The 18,555-nt window shown below is 34.7% G+C and overlaps 4 protein-coding genes across 5 annotated transcripts; 1 reads left to right on the top strand and 3 right to left on the bottom strand.

The window, feature by feature from the left end:
* Positions 1-83: 83 nt before the first annotated feature.
* On the top strand, positions 84-5,624 carry LOC110614394 (probable mitochondrial import inner membrane translocase subunit TIM21). The gene is made up of 8 exons (XM_021755915.2): positions 84-488; positions 1,106-1,171; positions 1,252-1,270; positions 2,436-2,596; positions 3,046-3,224; positions 3,394-3,442; positions 3,947-4,066; positions 5,207-5,624. Exons 1-8 carry the CDS (start codon positions 303-305, stop codon positions 5,381-5,383), a joined length of 957 nt encoding a protein of 318 aa, XP_021611607.1. The 5' UTR covers positions 84-302; the 3' UTR covers positions 5,384-5,624.
* A 205-nt stretch (positions 5,625-5,829) lies between these two features.
* Positions 5,830-6,627, bottom strand: LOC110614396. Its single transcript, XM_021755916.2, has 3 exons — positions 6,366-6,627; positions 6,172-6,242; positions 5,830-6,069 (listed from the first exon to the last, which is right to left on the bottom strand). Exons 1-3 carry the CDS (start codon positions 6,597-6,599, stop codon positions 5,994-5,996), a joined length of 381 nt encoding a protein of 126 aa, XP_021611608.1. The 5' UTR covers positions 6,600-6,627; the 3' UTR covers positions 5,830-5,993.
* Positions 6,628-7,670: 1,043 nt separating this feature from the next.
* On the bottom strand, positions 7,671-9,369 carry LOC110616113 (UPF0481 protein At3g47200). 2 transcript variants are annotated; one of them, XM_021758437.2, is made up of 2 exons: positions 9,295-9,369; positions 7,671-9,125 (listed from the first exon to the last, which is right to left on the bottom strand). In XM_021758437.2, exon 2 carries the CDS (start codon positions 9,123-9,125, stop codon positions 7,836-7,838), a length of 1,290 nt encoding a protein of 429 aa, XP_021614129.1. In that variant the 5' UTR covers positions 9,295-9,369; the 3' UTR covers positions 7,671-7,835. The 2 variants fall into 2 exon arrangements, with proteins under 2 accessions (XP_021614129.1, XP_021614130.1); XM_021758438.2 differs by having other exon boundaries at positions 9,276-9,333.
* A 5,202-nt stretch (positions 9,370-14,571) lies between these two features.
* LOC110616348 lies at positions 14,572-16,508 on the bottom strand. The gene is made up of 3 exons (XM_021758745.2): positions 15,400-16,508; positions 15,196-15,267; positions 14,572-14,872 (listed from the first exon to the last, which is right to left on the bottom strand). The coding sequence occupies exons 1-3, from the start codon at positions 16,168-16,170 to the stop codon at positions 14,867-14,869; spliced, it is 849 nt and encodes a 282-aa protein (XP_021614437.1). The 5' UTR covers positions 16,171-16,508; the 3' UTR covers positions 14,572-14,866.
* Positions 16,509-18,555: the final 2,047 nt, after the last annotated feature.

Consider the following 18,555-nt stretch of genomic DNA (forward strand, 5'->3'; position numbering starts at 1 on the left):
GTTAACTCGTCTAGGGTAATCGGATTTCTTGTACGTGCGATTTTTTGATGGCACGTGTCTGAAATAAAACCCCCAAAGTACGTCGTGCTTCTATTGGGTTTTTTGGGTTTTACCAGTTCGTCGGCCTCTCTTTCTCTCTGAAATTCTGGTTTATCAGGCTTGAATATCTCTCTATTTTAATTTTTGGGATTTATCTTTCATTGGTTGAACCCTCCTTAGAGCTAAATTATCGATCTGCATAAGCAAAAGGGCCTACTTGTTTGTTGAATTAAATTTTTGTTTTTTTTAATATTCATTTGGAAATGGACCATTTTAGGAGATCAACAATGTCGCTTCGGAGCAGATGCAATGGTCTCTTGAAATGCCAAAATGGGTTGTCTTCACTTTTGGAGCGGAAGCCTATAGAGCGTGTATCTGATGTGGGTTTGGCTGCTTTCTCATCATCTATGGCTACGCAGAAAACGTCAGCTGGTAATTCGATTAAAAGGGTGAGTTTTTTTTTTTTCTTTTTGGATAATTTTTCTCCTGTCCAGTTATGAGACCTTGTGCTTTCTTCCTGAGGATTGATACTTCAACTTTAAGAGCTTCTCTGCCTTTTGCGAGAAGGCCGTTCTTGCTTGTGTTACGTGTATAGTAGTTCTTCACGTGACATAATCTAAAAAGCAAAAAATTAGCTTTAGCTATGCATATTTTATTTTCTGTCTAACAAACAAATGAGTTTGTGGATGTTTTGTTTTAAAGATTGTGAGACTTACCTCAAACTTGAACTTTCCTTTTTGTTATCATAGAGTCGAAGCTGAATAATTATGGTGCTTGTTGTTTGATAGGGCTTAATTAATAGTTGCGTTTAAGTTAGATGAACTCTGCACCAAATTTCTTTCCCTTTCCTTTTGTTTTCTTGAGAAACTCATAAGTCTTCTGTTCCTAAACTCCCTAACTGAGGCATTTCTATGAAAAAAACTAATCCAACCAGCTGTCCTATGTATTCTTTTAACCGCTGGTTGTCAAAAGTAGTTTCTCCTTATGCATAATCATTTGATTTCAAGTACGTTAACTGTGGTGTATTAATATTCAAATTTGAATGTACTTTGTGTTGTTATGACAGTTGCCAGTGGCATTTAAGTCGGTTTGTGGGAGACAACCAACTGCCGATGCCAACTATAGGTCTATGGTAAGTTGATTTGTTCCTCTGCACTCATTATGCTTTAAAATGTATTTGAGACTGATTCTTTGCTCCATTTTATTTTGCAGGAGATGCTTCATGCTTATGGTTAGTGACTAACTGATTCCTACGCTGCACCTAGAATCAGGATTATCACTTTCTATTTTATTTGCGTGCTTCAGAAAATTTTTATTCTCCATTAGGTCCTCCTTCTGCAGTTGGTTCATATTTGTGTTAGATGCTTTCAAAATGGTCTGTGGTTCTCTTCAAGGTTTCATTTCATGAATCATGATTATCCATGTTGTTATCTGAAACATCAGATTAGTTTAGATCAGATTTCGATCTGTCCATTTTTCTTCTTGGTTTATCATTTTGTTTATTTTCACCAAGTCAGATTCACATTTATCTTATCCCTTGTCTGGTGAGACTAGGAGTTGACTGCAGGATGTAGAAAAGATTGTTTTTCTCTCTAATATTTCCTTATGGTTTTTATTATTACATTATAATTTTGGTGTCTTGATTGGTTTGCTGGATCATTGTGAAATTCATACTAGGTTCCGAGATCTTTTAATATTATCTTGGTTTTTGGATTACTTGGTCTCATTTTTCTTATAGCAAATAAAACAATGAACCTCTTCCCCCCCCCCCCGCCCCCCCCATTCAGCTTTGTTTTAAATTTCTTCATTTTCTTTTCAAGGTAAAAAGGAATATATGTTATGTGTCCTCTTAGTTGTATCTTCTCTTCTTAAATAATGCCATTTTGCATATAATATGATAGGTTCTTGTACTGCAATAAGCCATTTTGTACATCTATGTGATTTCTGCGTTCTGTAAGCCTTGCAGTTTGCACATTTTGTAGACCTATGTGATTTATATTTTAATAGTAAAGATAAATGTCACTCATTAGTGCCCAAACTAGGGCCCGATCCCTGTACCCAAGGCACTTATGATAGAGTCATTTCACTAGTCATATACTTCCAAATTTTATCCTTTGTAGAAGAAAATAATTTAAGATATTCTCGTGATGTAAGGGACTACTAAAATGAAATGAATCCTAGCAGCCTTTCAAAGGTGTCACCCCCTCCAAGATAAAAAGGATTTGTAGCTATGCAAGTCAAACTCAAACAAGACATGGTCGTGCGCCAAAAGTTTTCATTTTGATTTAGTTTCAAGTATGCATATTTACTTGCTTCCAGATATATTAAGGGAGTAGAACTTTACATTGACGCTTCTCCTCTTTCACAATTTATTTCTTGACAGTAATGTTTGGCAGGTAATAATTTTCTTTGTGGAGGGCACCTTGATAAGGATTGCATGGTTGGCCTTGGATCACAATTCCAACTCATGACAATATGTGGAGCAAGCACTGTTAAGGCTTGCCATGCTAGATCATTTGCATCAAAAGCTCAGCAAACAGATAAAAAAACATCTGAGGTTTGAATTCAAATTGGATAATGAACTCTTATTTTTATGTTGCACTTGTTTTTAGCAGGTCAGCATAATAGTTGGAATCAATATTTTTCATCCAGTTCTGTCATCTTGTTCGATATTTCTGTGTAATTCATTAAATGCAGGCATTAACCGATAAAAATAGAATGTGGGCTTTTAAAAAAAAAAATCACTCCACATGTAGCTTTATATATCTTTTATTTTCTTTCTTTTTTTTTTTTTTGTTCATTCTCATCGTTGACCATAGCTGTCTTTCTCTTTCTATAGGAAATTATGAAAAGTAAGTTTTGCGAAAAATACATAAATGCATCTGAATCGTTCTGATATAAAAATATTTCACTCGTTTCCAGTGAAATAATAGCTGAAATCGTTGTTCTCTGCATTTTAAGTTTTCTTATCATAAATTTGTTCCATGGTTTCTTCCGTGGGAACAGACTAGAAAAGAGGTATCTACTGTTGAGGATCCCTTTGATGCTCCTACATATAATATTCCAGAGAAGCCCGTGACGTTTGCAGAGGGGGCATCCTACAGTATAATAATCCTTGCAGGACTTGGAGTTGCAGCTGCTGCAGGTTATGCCGTTTTCAAGGAACTTATATTTGAACCAAAAGAGTAAGAATTAATTTCCTTAAATATTGTGGTTAGAATTTAGGGATTTAACTTTTGCTAGCAAGTAGCAACTACTTCCCTTAATTAAAATATGTTATGTTTAGAATTTAGGAATTTAATTTTGTGCTTTCTAACTTTGGTTCCACCCTGATTTAAACATGGTCTATCACAGGTACAAGATTTTTAACAAGGCTCTGAAAAGGATTCAAGATGATGCTCAGGTTTGTGAATGCCAGTGTATATGGTCTTCAACTTACGATTTGTTAAATGAGGGTTCATTTTTACATGGCTTGTTTTGTTCACCTAAAAATAAGGTCCAAGCATGAGGCTTTAGCCTGAATAAACAAAAAATTTTATGATTTTGCAGTAGTGGCATTTGCACCTGCAAAAACCACCTGTCATATAGCTATTATATGCAAATAAGGACAGGCATAGTTCCTGAACGCTGGGGTAGGTGAAACTGAGAGCTGATTGATTCAGGGTAGGTGAAACTGAGAGCTGATTGATTCAAAGCTATTTAAAATGCTATCCTCAAAATCATCAAGGGTTCTGAATATCATACGCAAGGATTTTGGGAATCTAATGTGTGATTAACAGGCAAATTGTTATGGTGGTACTAATTTGCATTTATTATCCTGTAATCTGTACCATGACATGACACTACCATGTAGCTTCAACTGTGGTTAATATTTTTATTTCAATTATTGGGTTCACTTGCTTTACAGGTCAGGGTGAGGATTGGATCCCCCATTACAGGTTATGGTCAGGAAAGTCGGAATCGTGCGGCTCGCCAACGAATTCCCAATAAGATTTACACTGATGAGGATGGCGTGGAGCATGTCCTGGTAACAATGAGAATTTCTTTTGGTAGCAAGGAGAACACGCACAAATAATAATAAATAAATGCCTCTTCCCTTCTGAAAATAGAAAAAAAAAAAAAAAAAAGGAAAAACTGTAAAGACTATTTGCAATGAAAAATCTAAAATTTTTCGCTATTTTATAATTTAATTTAAAATTTTAAAAGTTAGATAAAATTTATAATAAAATTGTAAATTTTATTGTAATTATATTCAAGGTTAAAATTTAAATTGAGAAGAGTATATTTTGTTGACGAGGTGTGGATTATTATTTTATTATAATTGTATGCCATGTGGATAAATGCTAAATCTAAAATTTTATGTTATTTTGCAATTTAATCTAATTCTTTTAAAAATTGGTATAATTTAATTCAAAAATTTTTAATTTATTTTTCTTTGTCTCCATCTGACCTTGTGAAAAAATCACAACTTTAACTTCTGTTCTCTACTAATTCTAATAGAGATTTGGTTTCTACTTTTTAAAAATTTTATCAGGTTTTGATCACAATAAATTTTATTATATTCGTTTTAAGAAACTATATTAATATAATAAAAAAATAAAAATTATGATTGTATTGTCTATAGTACTAGTAATCTTCTGTTAATACTCAATAATAAGTAAGCATAGATATAAGTATAGATTTTATATTAAGAGTATACATGATTAAAATTCAAAAGATTTAAGAGAATTAAAACTAGAAAATAAAAAGAAATTGTATTATAGTTTCTTATACCAAATCAAGTATAATAATAGAGTTTTAATTTAATGGTGAAAAAGAGTAAATTAAGGATTTAAAGTTGAATTATATTAAATTTTAAAGTTTTGGATTAAATTATAAAATAGTTAAAAATTTTAGATTTTTTATACTAATAGCATTTATTTTCGTAAAATAGTTGATATTATGTTATCACGATAGCAAAATACTCTTTTTAAGTTTAGATATAATTGTAATAAATTTTGTAATTTTGAATAATTTATTAATTTTTAAAATTTTGAATTAAATTGTAAATTAATGAAAAATTTTAAAATTTTCATGCAAATAGCTGAATAAGTAATGATGATGATATTGACATTTAAATATATTTTCATTTGAAGTGATCATATGTATGCCTTAAATCTGAATGTAGGTTAATTTTTATATTCGGGGGCCGCATGGAGCTGGCAAAGTTTCTGCAGAGATGTTTAAAGACAAGGTGGACAAGCAATGGAAATATACATACTTGATTGTCCAGATTATGCAACCCTCCCAGTCGCAATTGATTCTCGAGTCTTACATGCCAGCACCTGCCCCTGTGCCTTCGTAGAACATGTGTAGTTTCCAAGCTTACAAAGGTTTCGTTGTACCAATTTATTGCACAGTACATCCATGACTAATTCTCATCAAGCTGATGCAAAATTTCCGAATTCTGTATAAAAGAGATTTAGTCTTAGCTTTCTGGAGCGCTTGGTTTTTGACCTTAGCTGGTGGTCTTTATTAACTTTCAAAGAGAATAACTCAATAGCTTTTGAGAAATGATTTGAGTGGTTCCTACTTTTCATTTCCCATATGAATTTTGCAACATTGTGTAACTTTGAATTCCAATGCAGCCTAATTTCAATATTTCATGGCTTTTTTTCGTGCTAATTGCTTAACCATCTGATCACTCAGCTTCAAACTCAAAGGCTGGGAGATGGAGAATAAAATCGTAAATCTTGCCTATAAATAAACAAGCAGGTGACTAAACCACGGAAAAAGAAATGCAGACATCACTAGAAGAATTTGAACATGGTATTCTGTGTATGTTAAAATCAAGTGTCATTCAACTAAAATAAAGACCTAAATCACTCTACATTCTTGATGCTTCTTCACTTGGCCATTCCAATGGCAAAGAACCATCTGCATACTCCATGTGAAGTAAGCCCCCACTGTCATCTTCACTTGGACGATAAAGAACCATCTGCTTCTTCAATGCAAGTAAAGCTGTGTCCGCAACCTTGAGACCTTGCTCTTCTGCCAAAACAAATGGCAAGCAACGATCATTTGCCATATAACAATTGTCGAGTGCCCACCCAACGAGTGACGGTATCAAAATTGGGAGAGTACAACGCTTACTCTTCTCGTGACCTTGGAGGTATCCCAAGTCCGGTCCTCAAATTAGCTCCCATTTCCACAAGGTCCTCCACCTGCAAAAATTTATGCATTCCGCAATCAACGCAAAATTACACAGAAGATGTAATCAAATTGGAGATATTAGATCTCTTATATACACCAGACAACAAGCATACGATAAGAGGGAGAGGCGAGACCTTGTGGATGCCAGAGGCTTGAAGGGCAGCAAATGAGGCGGAAGCAGCGGAGCCGACAAAGAGAGAGGCGACCGCGAAGGCTTTAAAAGGCATTAGGCGAGAGTCACCGGCGTAGCCTTTCCGATATGATGACATGCCCCACACGAATTGGGTACAGCTTGCCAACGCCCACCACGACCACCCCGGGATCACATTCCCGTCCGCATCAACGCGGCGGCTCCCTTTCTCGTCCATTTTACTCACCCAGTGTCGAGACTGGAGAGCCACCCCATGGGTCTTTATTTCCGAGAATAATGGGCCTCCAATGTACACAGCTTCTCTTTCTTATTATGGCCCATCGGCCTTCTACCTATTTCCTGAAAAAGGCTGAATCACATTTTATTTATGAATTTTTGTGTGACTATTTTATTTTAATTTATTTAACTCATATTAAAATTTAAATTGAAGAAATATTTTTTTTTATTCTTTTCAACTCTTTCTCCTGTTTATATTTTTATTTAAAGAATTATGATATAAAGTCTCTTTGTTCATGTATGCATTCACATATGTTAATCACTTAATTCCGAGAAAAATGAATTCGTAGTTTTTCTTGTGTAGAGTTTTGAATATAGTACAACGCCAATATTCAAAATCTTAAAATTCTTCATATCTTAAATAATTTATATAATTCTTATAATTAACTTCAGGAATTAAAAAAGGAAAGTCCTTAAAATATTTGAATCTGTTTGGAGAAGAAAAGAAAATTGTTCTTTTTTTGAAATATTTTAAATATTGTTGAAAAAATAGTTTAAAAAATTATATTTAAGAAATTCTATTCCCAGTAGCTGTTTAGAGTAGTACCCAACATTCTTTGTTTTTCTTTAAGAAAAAAATTAAAATTTTTCTGACATGATATTATATTTACTCAAATTATTATTTTATATGGAAGTGCTAAGTTCAAATATAAAGAAAATACGAATAGAATAAAGATTTAATATTTTATTTATCTCAAATCAACTATATATATTATCTTAATTTATGCTATAAGATTGATATTGAAAAATATTTGATCAATCCCCATCTCAATCTATAAGGAAATGCTCTTTTCTTGTTCAGTATGTAATTTTAGTATTTTATTATTTTATGAAGTTTTAAAGGAAAAAAAAAAATTTTCATAACTTTTTTTTTTTATTTCTTTTAAAATAGGAACGGGATTGAAGGAATAAAATATGATACCTTTCAAATTAATTAGATTTACTTAAATGTCTAAGCATGTGAGTGCACTCATAACTTAAATCATTCAAATTTTGTTACAAGAAATAAAAATTTCAAAAATACAACTTTTCTTTCTCACATAAACAATAAAATTAATGACAAATTGAAATGAGTGCAAAGGAATAACTTATTACAACGAGGACTTCAAATTCAACCAAGAGATAAAAATCTAAAAAAGAAAAATAACAAGTCCAAGCGCAAAGGAAACAGAAATTACTATAGTGCAAGGACAGAGCAAATGGCTTGTATCAAAGTGAGAGCCAGGAGTAGAACAGCAGCAACAGTCCCAGTCCCTCTCCAAAGATCACCAAAATAAATGCTTCTAAGTGTAGCCATTGTATGGTTGCAACAATTCTCATAGTACCCATTCAACTGTTCAGACAGAGAATAGTAACAGGAGTGGCATTCTGCAATTTGATTACACAGATTATTAACCAGGTTGGCCACAGCAGCACTGTTGCCTAGCCCATTAACAATTATTTTCTTCCCAACAAACAAATCCACATCTTCAGCTGTGTCAATAAGAAAATCCCACAGCCTAATGTAATTGCAGATGTAAGTTTCATATGGATAATGACACTGCTCAAGAGCCATCAGATTTCGAACCACAAATTCTGTGGTATCATCAATTTCAAAGCAAGGAATTTGCAACTCAGCTCTCCAAAGACAAGTTATTCCCTTTTCAAATTTAACCTTCAGGAAACATTCATTTGGAGCTGGCTTCAGCTTCAATCCTGCCTGGTGCAGCTTGGTTATGCTACGGAGATTTCCAATGCTTTTAGGCTTCATCGGAGGATGCCCAAAAGACCAAAAGTATCTAACCAAATCAGTGAAATGTAATGGTTTTTTGTCCACAGGGTTTGGAATCAGTTCTATTTTCCTGGGCTTGTAGATAGAGAAGTATCTGCAGGTGAGGTCAAGAAAAGATGGGTAGTCTTTTTCAACAAATTTCTGTCTGGCAAAGTCGTAGATTTTCTCGAGAAAGGAGAAGGGTAGCTGATTTTCCAGCAAAACTAAGTCTTGTTGTACATCAGTTCTCAGCCATGGCTTCCCTATTATAAAATCTTTGGCATAGTTTTCTGCTTTGTGATTTCTCAAGAAGAGCTCAAGGATGAAAACACTATCTAACAGAATCATATTAATCAACTCAGTGCTGCAGATTTCAGAACTATCATCGTAAAAACCTCGGAAGTCTTTTTCACTAACTGTATTAATAAGATCAATGGAAAAATCTCTTTGTGTTTTAGTAGTCTGCCTTTTGCAAAATTCTTTTAAATATCTAAGCTTTTGGATTTCCATAGGCTTGAGATCTGGTTTGTGGTGGTGAATAGGGCCTATAGAAACTACCTGAGGAGTGTAGGCTGCTTCATTGATTTTGCGAAGTGTAGGGGGCACCCTGTAGACACAAACATCGTCGGAAAAGGTTGTCTCTAGATTTGCTGGAATCTCAATTACTAGTTGGTTGAGTGGATTTTGAGTTTGCTGGGCTGAATTATCCTCCCCCATCTGTCAACATATATTGAGAATTTAGCGGGGCCCACAAGAAAACATATTATTTTATAATTCATGCAGACCAGTATAATTAAGAATTGTCATATAAGCTATCTAAGAATAAAATGAAGAGCTCATATATAATAATAATAATAATTAACTGACTTGAATGGGTAGGGCTTACTTGCCGACAATGTCAAGACGAAGGCTGCAAATGGCCCCGACAGAGAACGAAGGAAAAACAAACAGTAGAAGACATTGATATAGAAGGATAAGAAGAATAAAGTAATATGAGCATAAATAGATTCTTAGCCTCAATAAGAAGAGAGGAAAGCTCGAAGCAAAGTATAATCCCACAAAACAGTCCTTCAATAATGAATGTAAAATAAATAAATAAATAAATCAAAGAGGGCATAAAGAAAACGAAGAGAAGAATCTTCATTTTTAGGATAATAATTTTCTTTCCATTTAAAGGAAATATGCTAGTGGTTTGTATGGGTTTTCGAATCAGTTATAAGTTGAAAACCACGTTAATGTATATATCAGTATAGAATATTAGAATGGATTGAGGGTTTATTTTTAACTATGAATTCAAAATTTTAGAAGAAGTAAATTCAAATCAGTGAAATGTAATGATTTTGAGTTCATAGAGTTTGGGGTTTTGAGAAATATATGTAGTTGAGGTTTTCTAGAGTTGTATCTTTTATCAAACCTTTATGGCCTCATTCAAGGATTACACGCCATAACCCCTCTCCACAGCAAGACGCGAGCTAGTAAGGACAGCCCAAAGCTCTGTGATGATATGAGATTTGGGGTCACGCACACATGAATGATGGTCGGATTCAATGAAAAAATCAATGTAATGAAGATTGTTCGATCTGAAAATAAATGAGAGTTAATGAATTTGGTCCTAAATTTAGAGAGATTAAAGTTTCTGTAAAGTGTAAGATAGGGATTCAATGAAAAAATTAGAAATATCTTGAATTTGGATTAGATAAGTGATATATATATATATCATGGTCATTTTAACACTCTGCATGAATTGAACATAACGTTTTTTTTTTTTATAAATATGTCAAACGATTTATTAATGGTGAGTAATTGACTGAAAATTTAGAATCGATTAGTTCATACTCTATTTATCCTGCGAGTCATATCAGTTTAATTTATCTCACGTGCATTTATAGTCCCAATAATATACCGAGAAAACATAAATATTTTACTCTAATTTCTTCATATTGTGTCCAGCTTATTATCCATATGTGTTGAGATGATTCTGCTCGATTACTAAAATCAATCAACGCGAACTCATATCTCAATCAAAAGGGTTTTATATAAATCGATTAACGTAAACTCATATCTCAATCAAAAGGGTCTTATATTTATCACCACCTATGAAAATAATGTATTTCTTTAAATTCAAAATAAAACCCTGAATCCAGTTATCACAGCCATCTCTAATAAGCTCATCGCCGAAGGCCAGACTAGAGGACGTTCTGCCTAGTTTGCTTCACCGTTGATGTTAAACCAACGAACATGTTTTCATTCTTGTCTTCATAAATTTCGGCATGCAACACTGTTGAATACTTAACTTAATAAACTATAAATTTTTTTTTCCGAAATGGAATAAACTATAAATTTAAAATTATAATTAATATGTTATATTAAATAATTAAATTTTAAATTATTTTATTAAAATTTAAATTGTTTATTATTTGTTTAGATTTTTTAATTATATTGTGATCGTATAAATAGTAATGTAATAATTATAAGACAATTTAGTGTGAATCAAATCTTTTTTTTTGCTCTCCCAAAAACCAACACCACCAAACAAAAGGATCCACCGTGATCCTCGAGCCACATTTTTCCACATCTGAGCTATTCAGCCCAATGTCAAGCTCCTAAACCACCATCAGTGAAACTAGACCACTCCATTAGAGATTGAAGACGTCTCCGGAGTTCCCGCACAGTTGGACAATCATGCATGACATGAAAAAACTATTAGCCTCTTATTATTCATTACCAATTTATTATTATTTGGCTACATAATTTATTTAATAAATTGTACTGTATGAATAATTGCATAATAGATTATATAATTTTTATATTTTCTATGAGAATATAGACATTTTAAATAGATAGACTGAATGTTAAAGAGATAAATAAAATGAATATAAAATTATGAAGGCAAAATAACTTTGTAAAAATAAAATAAGTAAATTATACACGTGGATAATAAAGTATAATGAGTTGTCAAATGTATAGTGGTAGGGTGCTATTCTTTTCAAGTTTATTGAAATTAAAGCATAATAAATCCCCATAATCCATGTGGAATCTTCTTGAGCCATGCCACGATCGCCATATGCCAAGCGGTATTTTACATCTTGTTTAGATGATTTTTTTTATTAATTGTTAATCACTGCAGCCAAACTTTTTTTAATGTGCCGTCATTGTTGCGTGCTTCCACGCTCTAATAAATTTTTCTGATAAAAATAAACACGTAACTCCAATTTTAGGCCTCAATAAAAAGATTTTTTTAAAAAAAATCAAAGAGCATCATCACTGGGAGAACAAATAAATTACGGCTAAGATTTTCACTGAAATTTCAGTATGAACATTAAATAAAATTTTAATCAGATACAAGGACTTTCACATTTTGTTTAGAATCTGAAAATTTTGTAAAAAAGTAATTTCATGTAATCAATTAAAAATAACTTGAAAAACATACATTTTAAAAAAATTAAAATCATACAGAATAATTATTTGAAATCTCCTTCGCAAAATAAGATCAAAAGAAAGTTTAATGGCACCATTTTAAATTAGAACTTTCTACAAACAAAATTTGATTCCCAAGCACTGAATGCACCTTGAAGTTCAGGTATCTTATCGTGAAGCTCCCTGCCTCTGAAACCAGCAGAGCAATTTGCTATTAAATGCAATGCCAATCAACTGATACCACTCGTAATAATCCCCAAATATTATTCATCTCAGAAAAAAACGCATCTGTGATGATAATGATGACGATCAACATATGCAGAAAGTTTGAGCACCTCAATTCTCCTCCGCAGCTTGTTACAAAGGCCCAAAGCACCTCAAGCAGAGTCGATTCTTAACTTGCACCTATATTGCATCCCTTGCACACATATCAGCACGCTTTGGAATGGAAAAGTAGTAACTGTTCAGCAAATAAAGCGCATGTATTCACTGTTATTTTACACTCCTGAGCTGAACAGCTTCAACCTCCTACCGTCACAGCTGCTACTTTATTTCTGTAATTGACAGATAACAATAAATTTCAACCTTCCTTTGTCTGCAAAATTAACAGGATCCATGGAAAATGAACAATTTTTCATGCGAAAGAACTGCATGCCTACAAGACCACTACACTTAAACCCCCCAATAACAACAACTGAAACCTAGCTGATAAAAACAATCTAGCGAACCATAATAGAAAGAATTCTTAAATACTACATCTTTCTACTGCTTTGAGTGCTTGAAAAGGAGAACACATCAAAGCAATGGAAATTCCAAGTTTATAAAATATTAACACAGCGATAACAATCAACAAGTACCCTGCTTAAACATGAACTAGAACTGTAGAAGATGAAAGCTACTAGTTCTAACCATAACATATGCAAATGTACACCTACAGTTATTATAGCTTGTTGCAATTCTTGGTTCCTCTAGGTTCTAGGGTTAAATTCCAAAAGGATAACAATGCCTACCTAGTATCTACATCATAAGGTGTGAAAACACTTGAGGCCCTAAGATGCACGTTCATTGTTCTTTTTTAGTTTTGCAAATGAATGGGGAGTTTACAGTGATAGAGAGAGAGGGCTTCTCCACAAATACACTTCAAATTATGATCAGTCAGAACTCCTCAGACCATGCATGTTATGTGAAATGAAACGAGTCAGAGAAAATCAAAAGTATTTGCTCAACCCAGCTCTCAACATGGATGATATCAAATTTTATCATTATAAATCAGATCAAAAAATTGAGATATAATCAAGAAAAACCCAACTAAAACTTATATCAGGATAAGCCCACTCCATTTGAGCACCTATCTATGTGTCTCATGATTAAAGATCATAACTCCAAGACCTTCCTAAGTGACTTTCAGAATTGATCTGGAAAGGTATTTAATAATTTGCAGATGACATTAACACATCTAATACACAATGTTGATCTTACAAAGCAAGCTGAGAAGTCTAGATAACTGTTCTGTCTATATCATAAAAATTCAATTTAAAAGGCATTAACATGCTCCAAAGTTGTTCTTCCATGGCATGCTTCCACTATCACATTAACCTCATCATTAAATTGCCTAGTTTTAGGCTAATTCTTAAAATTTATGGCTCAGATCCTGGACCACTTCTACCATCAATTGCTGATCTCATATGACTACTATACAAACCCTGTGATCCAGAATCCCATTGCAATGATTGTACAATAAAATTGCTTTCGTACCAGTCAGTTGATCTCGTTGCACCACTTGATTGTACAATCTCACTGATAACAATGCTGCACAAATAACTTGTACAGCTTTCAAATAAGAAAGGATAACCAGCATCAAGCTACAACCAATAACTTTTTACGAACTAGTTTTTATCAAATAGATAAAGAGCCAGTGAACTTGTACTATTTCAAGAGGAAAACAACAGAGATAATAAGTACTTAAGACAACCATGTCCGAAACTAAATAAGGTTCCAACACTCTACACAGGTAAAATATACCATTATTTCAGCCTGATAACTATGCTCATAAGTTTTTATTAACAAGCATGTTCTTGATCTAGGATGAAAAGGAGAGGAGAGTAGGATCAGGCTAAAATTTTAGCTACAAACTGCATCAATCAAATAAGCTGAAGAGTATAAAATGATAAAAATAGGAGCTCATAAACTACATCACACACTTTCCAGTATGATCCTCATGCACTCCCAAGAATTGTTTGACAGATGAAGGCAATGAATTCTGAGTGGGCATCAGTTTACAAATTCTGAAGGATTCCATAAATCTGGATGAAATTCTTAATTGTTATAGTTAATAAGAAGATTAAAAAAATCTAAGTATGATTACATATAATGTGGGCACACAATGCAATGCATTAGATAAAAAAGATTCTGCTTAAATGTAACAAATAACCAACTCAACTTTTAAAAGCCACACATCTTGCTATTAATAATACATAACACAGTATCACAGTTCACCAGTAGCAACAATACCACATTTAATTATCAAAAGTAAAGCTTTCCTTAAATTGATAAGGACTGTTAATCTATTTTTTTTTCTCTCTTTTTAGCTCTATACTAAATGTGCATTGGAAAGAAAGTAAAATGCAGAAATCAAACGTGGGAGTTAATCACTGCATCACCCGCCAACTATTTGGGATATTGAAGATATTTCAACATGTCAGCTAATGAGAAAAAAATCTCTCACCTACTATCATGCAAAATAAACAGTCTAAAAGAGCGTTTGATTTCATTAACTGATAATATAAACACTGATATTAAAATTTCTACCTTTTAGATTGATAGTCCTTATGTACAAACTATGATACAAGATGAGCTACTTAAAAACATGACTATTTCAAACTTGCAGTGAGCTCCTTGCTGTACAGAGAGAAGGCGCAGAAACAAGGGACATTTGTTACCCTTTTATCTTCATACGCTCACAATGTTTTACTCTATAAGCTGATGTGAACAAGTTGGGAAGTCATTCACCTTCAAGTTCCCAGTTTATATGTCGAAATCATCTAACCCTGTATGAACAGCAGAATTCAATCATCAACTCTATAAAAAGCACAAAAGAACTAACTTGTAATGACAACGTGATCCAAATTACAATTCCATGATCACATAATGTAAATTGCTTAAAGTCCATCAAATGAAGCCATCTTCTCTTCTTTGATGACATTGTTTTCTTTACTAAGAAGTAAGCTTAACAAAGATTAAGTCTCTCACAATTTTCTAATACAAACAGCATTTTACTCAAACTTTTTTATTCCCTTTTCAATGGCTTACTTATCTATCCAAAAAAAAAAAAAAAAAAAGAGTTGACAATCCAGAAACATCAATATTGAACCTTCAGAGGAGTATCAGAAACTTTATATGCATCGGGCGTGATCGAAGCCAACCACAATCCAGGAAACAAGCACTGCAAAACCATCATAAAAACAGGACTTGTTAGCTAATCGAAACTTCAGTAAGCTTAAGGACAAGCATCACATAAAGATGCTGAATTTCCATGAATAAAACAAGAATATAGAAACAAGGAAATTTGACTTACATCAAGTTGTTTCTGCACATGCTTAGATCTCTTCCTGGGTCTTCTCGCAGGCTTTGACCCAGTCAAGGCATAGACATCCTCTTCGATTTCCTCTTTGGTAAGCGGGATCGAGAACCTTAGCTTTTTGTCCTTCTCTTTCTCTTTCTTCTCAGACACCTTAGCATCGTTGGCATTCCGAGACCTAGTCAATTCAGGGCGAATTGGCTCCTTAGCTTTGGTTTCCGGCTCGACAGCTCCAGCTCCAGCAATCTTTGGAACACCTCCATTCCCATTGGGAGCCTTGGTCACCGCTCTTCTCGGCCTCAGATTCCATGTCTTCGTTATCGTTTCCTCCGCATCGTCTGCAACTGAGGTCTGATCCCCCGCATCGGCAGAATCGTCAGCGCACTTGCTGCTCTTAGTCCTGATGCGAATAAATATCTTAGATATCTTATCGGAATTGTCAACCGCAGTATCCGAAACTTCCGATTTCCTCTCAGATTTCTCGGTCCTCTGATCAGGAGACGCAACCGAGTTCCCAGTTTTTACGCCGTCAGAGACCGGATTCCCGTCAGGATTGGCGGTGTCACGGTGGGGGGATTTATGAGAGGAATCAACAGCGAGCTTACGAAAGCGGTAGTTATTGGTGTGGTTCATTGACCATTTGAGATCCTGTAAAGGGAAGTTATGAAGAGGCTGGTGAGACTTAAGAGTTGAAGAAGCCATGGCTGTGAATTCAGCAGCGTCTGTATGAGCCGAGGTTTGGGTTTCGGGGACTGAACGAAACACCATTGATGGATGGGAAGAGCGAGAGAAGCTCCTCTTCTCTCCGATACACTTGAAGGTTGAATGAAGTGAAACAGAGGTTGCTGGCCTTACAAAAGAAAGGAGTTAAAGCTGAGAAGTTTTGATTGGGTAGGCAACTGCAATGGAGAAAACTGAATTCTAAAAAGTCGAGAGAATTGAAGTGAAAGAGACAGAGAGGAATCTAAACCCTAAGGCCAAAGCAATGGAAAAAATGAGGGGAGATGAAGCATGTGTGTGCAAGGGAGCAGCAGTTACTTGTGCAATGCCTCTGACTCCTGCCTCTTGGCTCTTGCCTCCTGGAACTGCAATCAAAACCGAGAGCCATTTATTTTATTTATTTATTTATTATTTCCATATGCCGACATTGCCCTCTGTGTGGATTTTTATTTGCGACGGTTGAGATTTATTTGAGAGTCAGGTGCGGTGGCAACTGTGCAGTTGAGTCTTTGTTTGGCAAACAATGCAGGACTGGCTTTGGATTTCGGAATTGACCATAAATAAGAAGCATGTTTTCTTTTTGGCGGGTTGGTGCGGGTCCTTCCAAGCTTTTTAACATCAGATGAATTTTATTTAAAAATAAATTTAATCGTTAGTCTAATTTGATTCAGAATAAATGAAAATAATCTAAAAAGTAATTATAAAATTACAGATGCAACCGGCAGCAAGCATTTATTGAAAGAAGGATACGTGAAAAAAATATAAATGTAGATTTTTACAGGCCCGCGACTTGCACTTGTATCAAATAGAAAAGGGGACCAGTGGAGTAGGCAAATCAGGCATATTTGTGGTTTATATTTGAAATCATTGTTCAATAATCCACAACCACTCGTTAATTTATAGCACATAACATACACTTTACACAGCAGGCAGCCGCCTGTATATGAAAAATACACACGTGCATACAAAAATATATATAGGAAAACTATTCTATGATCGCCAACAGAGTTTGAGCAAATGTATCCATCTCAACAGTCCAAATCTTGTCATTGTCATATCCTGCGTTGTAGCTGTTGGATTATTTTTCCTGATTGAGTTATTGTTACTTGTTTAGAAACACGATCTACTAAGCCAGAATCCTTAAATAACCACATTCAACCAAGCAGTTAATGGACTTGTTAATTGCATATTTATATATACATATATATTCAATCATAGCTCTCACTATGGCTAAAACAACTGAGAGTTGCAAATACTAATAAAATCAGTACCAGGAAAAGGCTAGGAACCATGGTCCATAGTGGAACATCCGATGTAGTGGTCATCCAGCGAGTAAGAAATAAATCTAAAAGACAATATATGGCAATTCAGGAAGCTTAATGACAAATTTTTGTCTACTGATTATTAAAATTGTTTTTTTAATTATAATTAAATTCTAATATTTATTCAAGTCAAACATCTTAATTTAATCAAAGAATTTTGGCGGGCGAACCGCATTGTAATCGATACCAGTGCTTTCATAATAGAACTCGAATTCGTTGATGGGAGGGATGTAACAGAGGAATTTTCGCGCGGACTTGGAGAAATCGGAGGCCTAGAAGTCAATGTTGGCAATGAGACTGCGAAGGGACGCGGGAGTTCTTGCTGATGAGCTCCGCGCAGCTGAAAGGCAGTGACCTCCTGGAGTGGAGGTAGTCAGTGAGAGTCTCTGAGCTTCCCGCAGCTTGGGGTCTGTAATTTGAGCTAATTTTAAACAAGCTCGGGAGCCTTGGGAGAGAGCTGAAGTAGCGGCAAAGCTGGGTGTAGAGAAATTTCGAGATGGTCTTTGAAGAAGCTTCCATGGAAGTAGGTATCCTCAAAACCTAGCACTTGCAGAATGTATGGATCCCAAACCGAGACAAAAACGCTGTATTTGTTAATTAAGAGGTTTGGGTTAAAATCCTTCCTTTGAGATTTCTTTCGATTGACATTTCGCTCAGGCCTCAATGTATTGTCTCTACCCTTACGCGCAATAATATCCCCACCCCACATCGACAATTATGGCCCAAACGGGAGAAGTTCTGGTGAACACTGCTCCACCTATCGCCTGGCCCCCACCGGAAGTCTCAGCAACGGCCATGAATTAGAAGTTGCAGCGGTCTCCACAGCAGGTGAGACGGAAGGATCGGCCCGAAAACGAGCCAAAAGCGGAAGAGGTTATATTTAGGATCGTATTGCCGTCGAGGCAGATCGGGAAGGTCATTGGTAATAACAGGTTCGCAGGGCGGTTTTTTGATAGGGATATCTCGTCAAAACATTGAGAGATGAATTCATCCGGTGCCACCGTCACGGTACTGGCTCCAAATCTGTTGCCGCTTTGTAAATACCAGTCAATATGTTTTAGTGTAAAGGTTTTATAATGAATTATATTGAATCAAGCTTGATGTATGTGAT

The sequence above is a fragment of the Manihot esculenta genome, chromosome 5, assembly GCF_001659605.2.
Source record: "Manihot esculenta cultivar AM560-2 chromosome 5, M.esculenta_v8, whole genome shotgun sequence".
Classification (NCBI taxonomy): domain Eukaryota; kingdom Viridiplantae; phylum Streptophyta; class Magnoliopsida; order Malpighiales; family Euphorbiaceae; genus Manihot; species Manihot esculenta.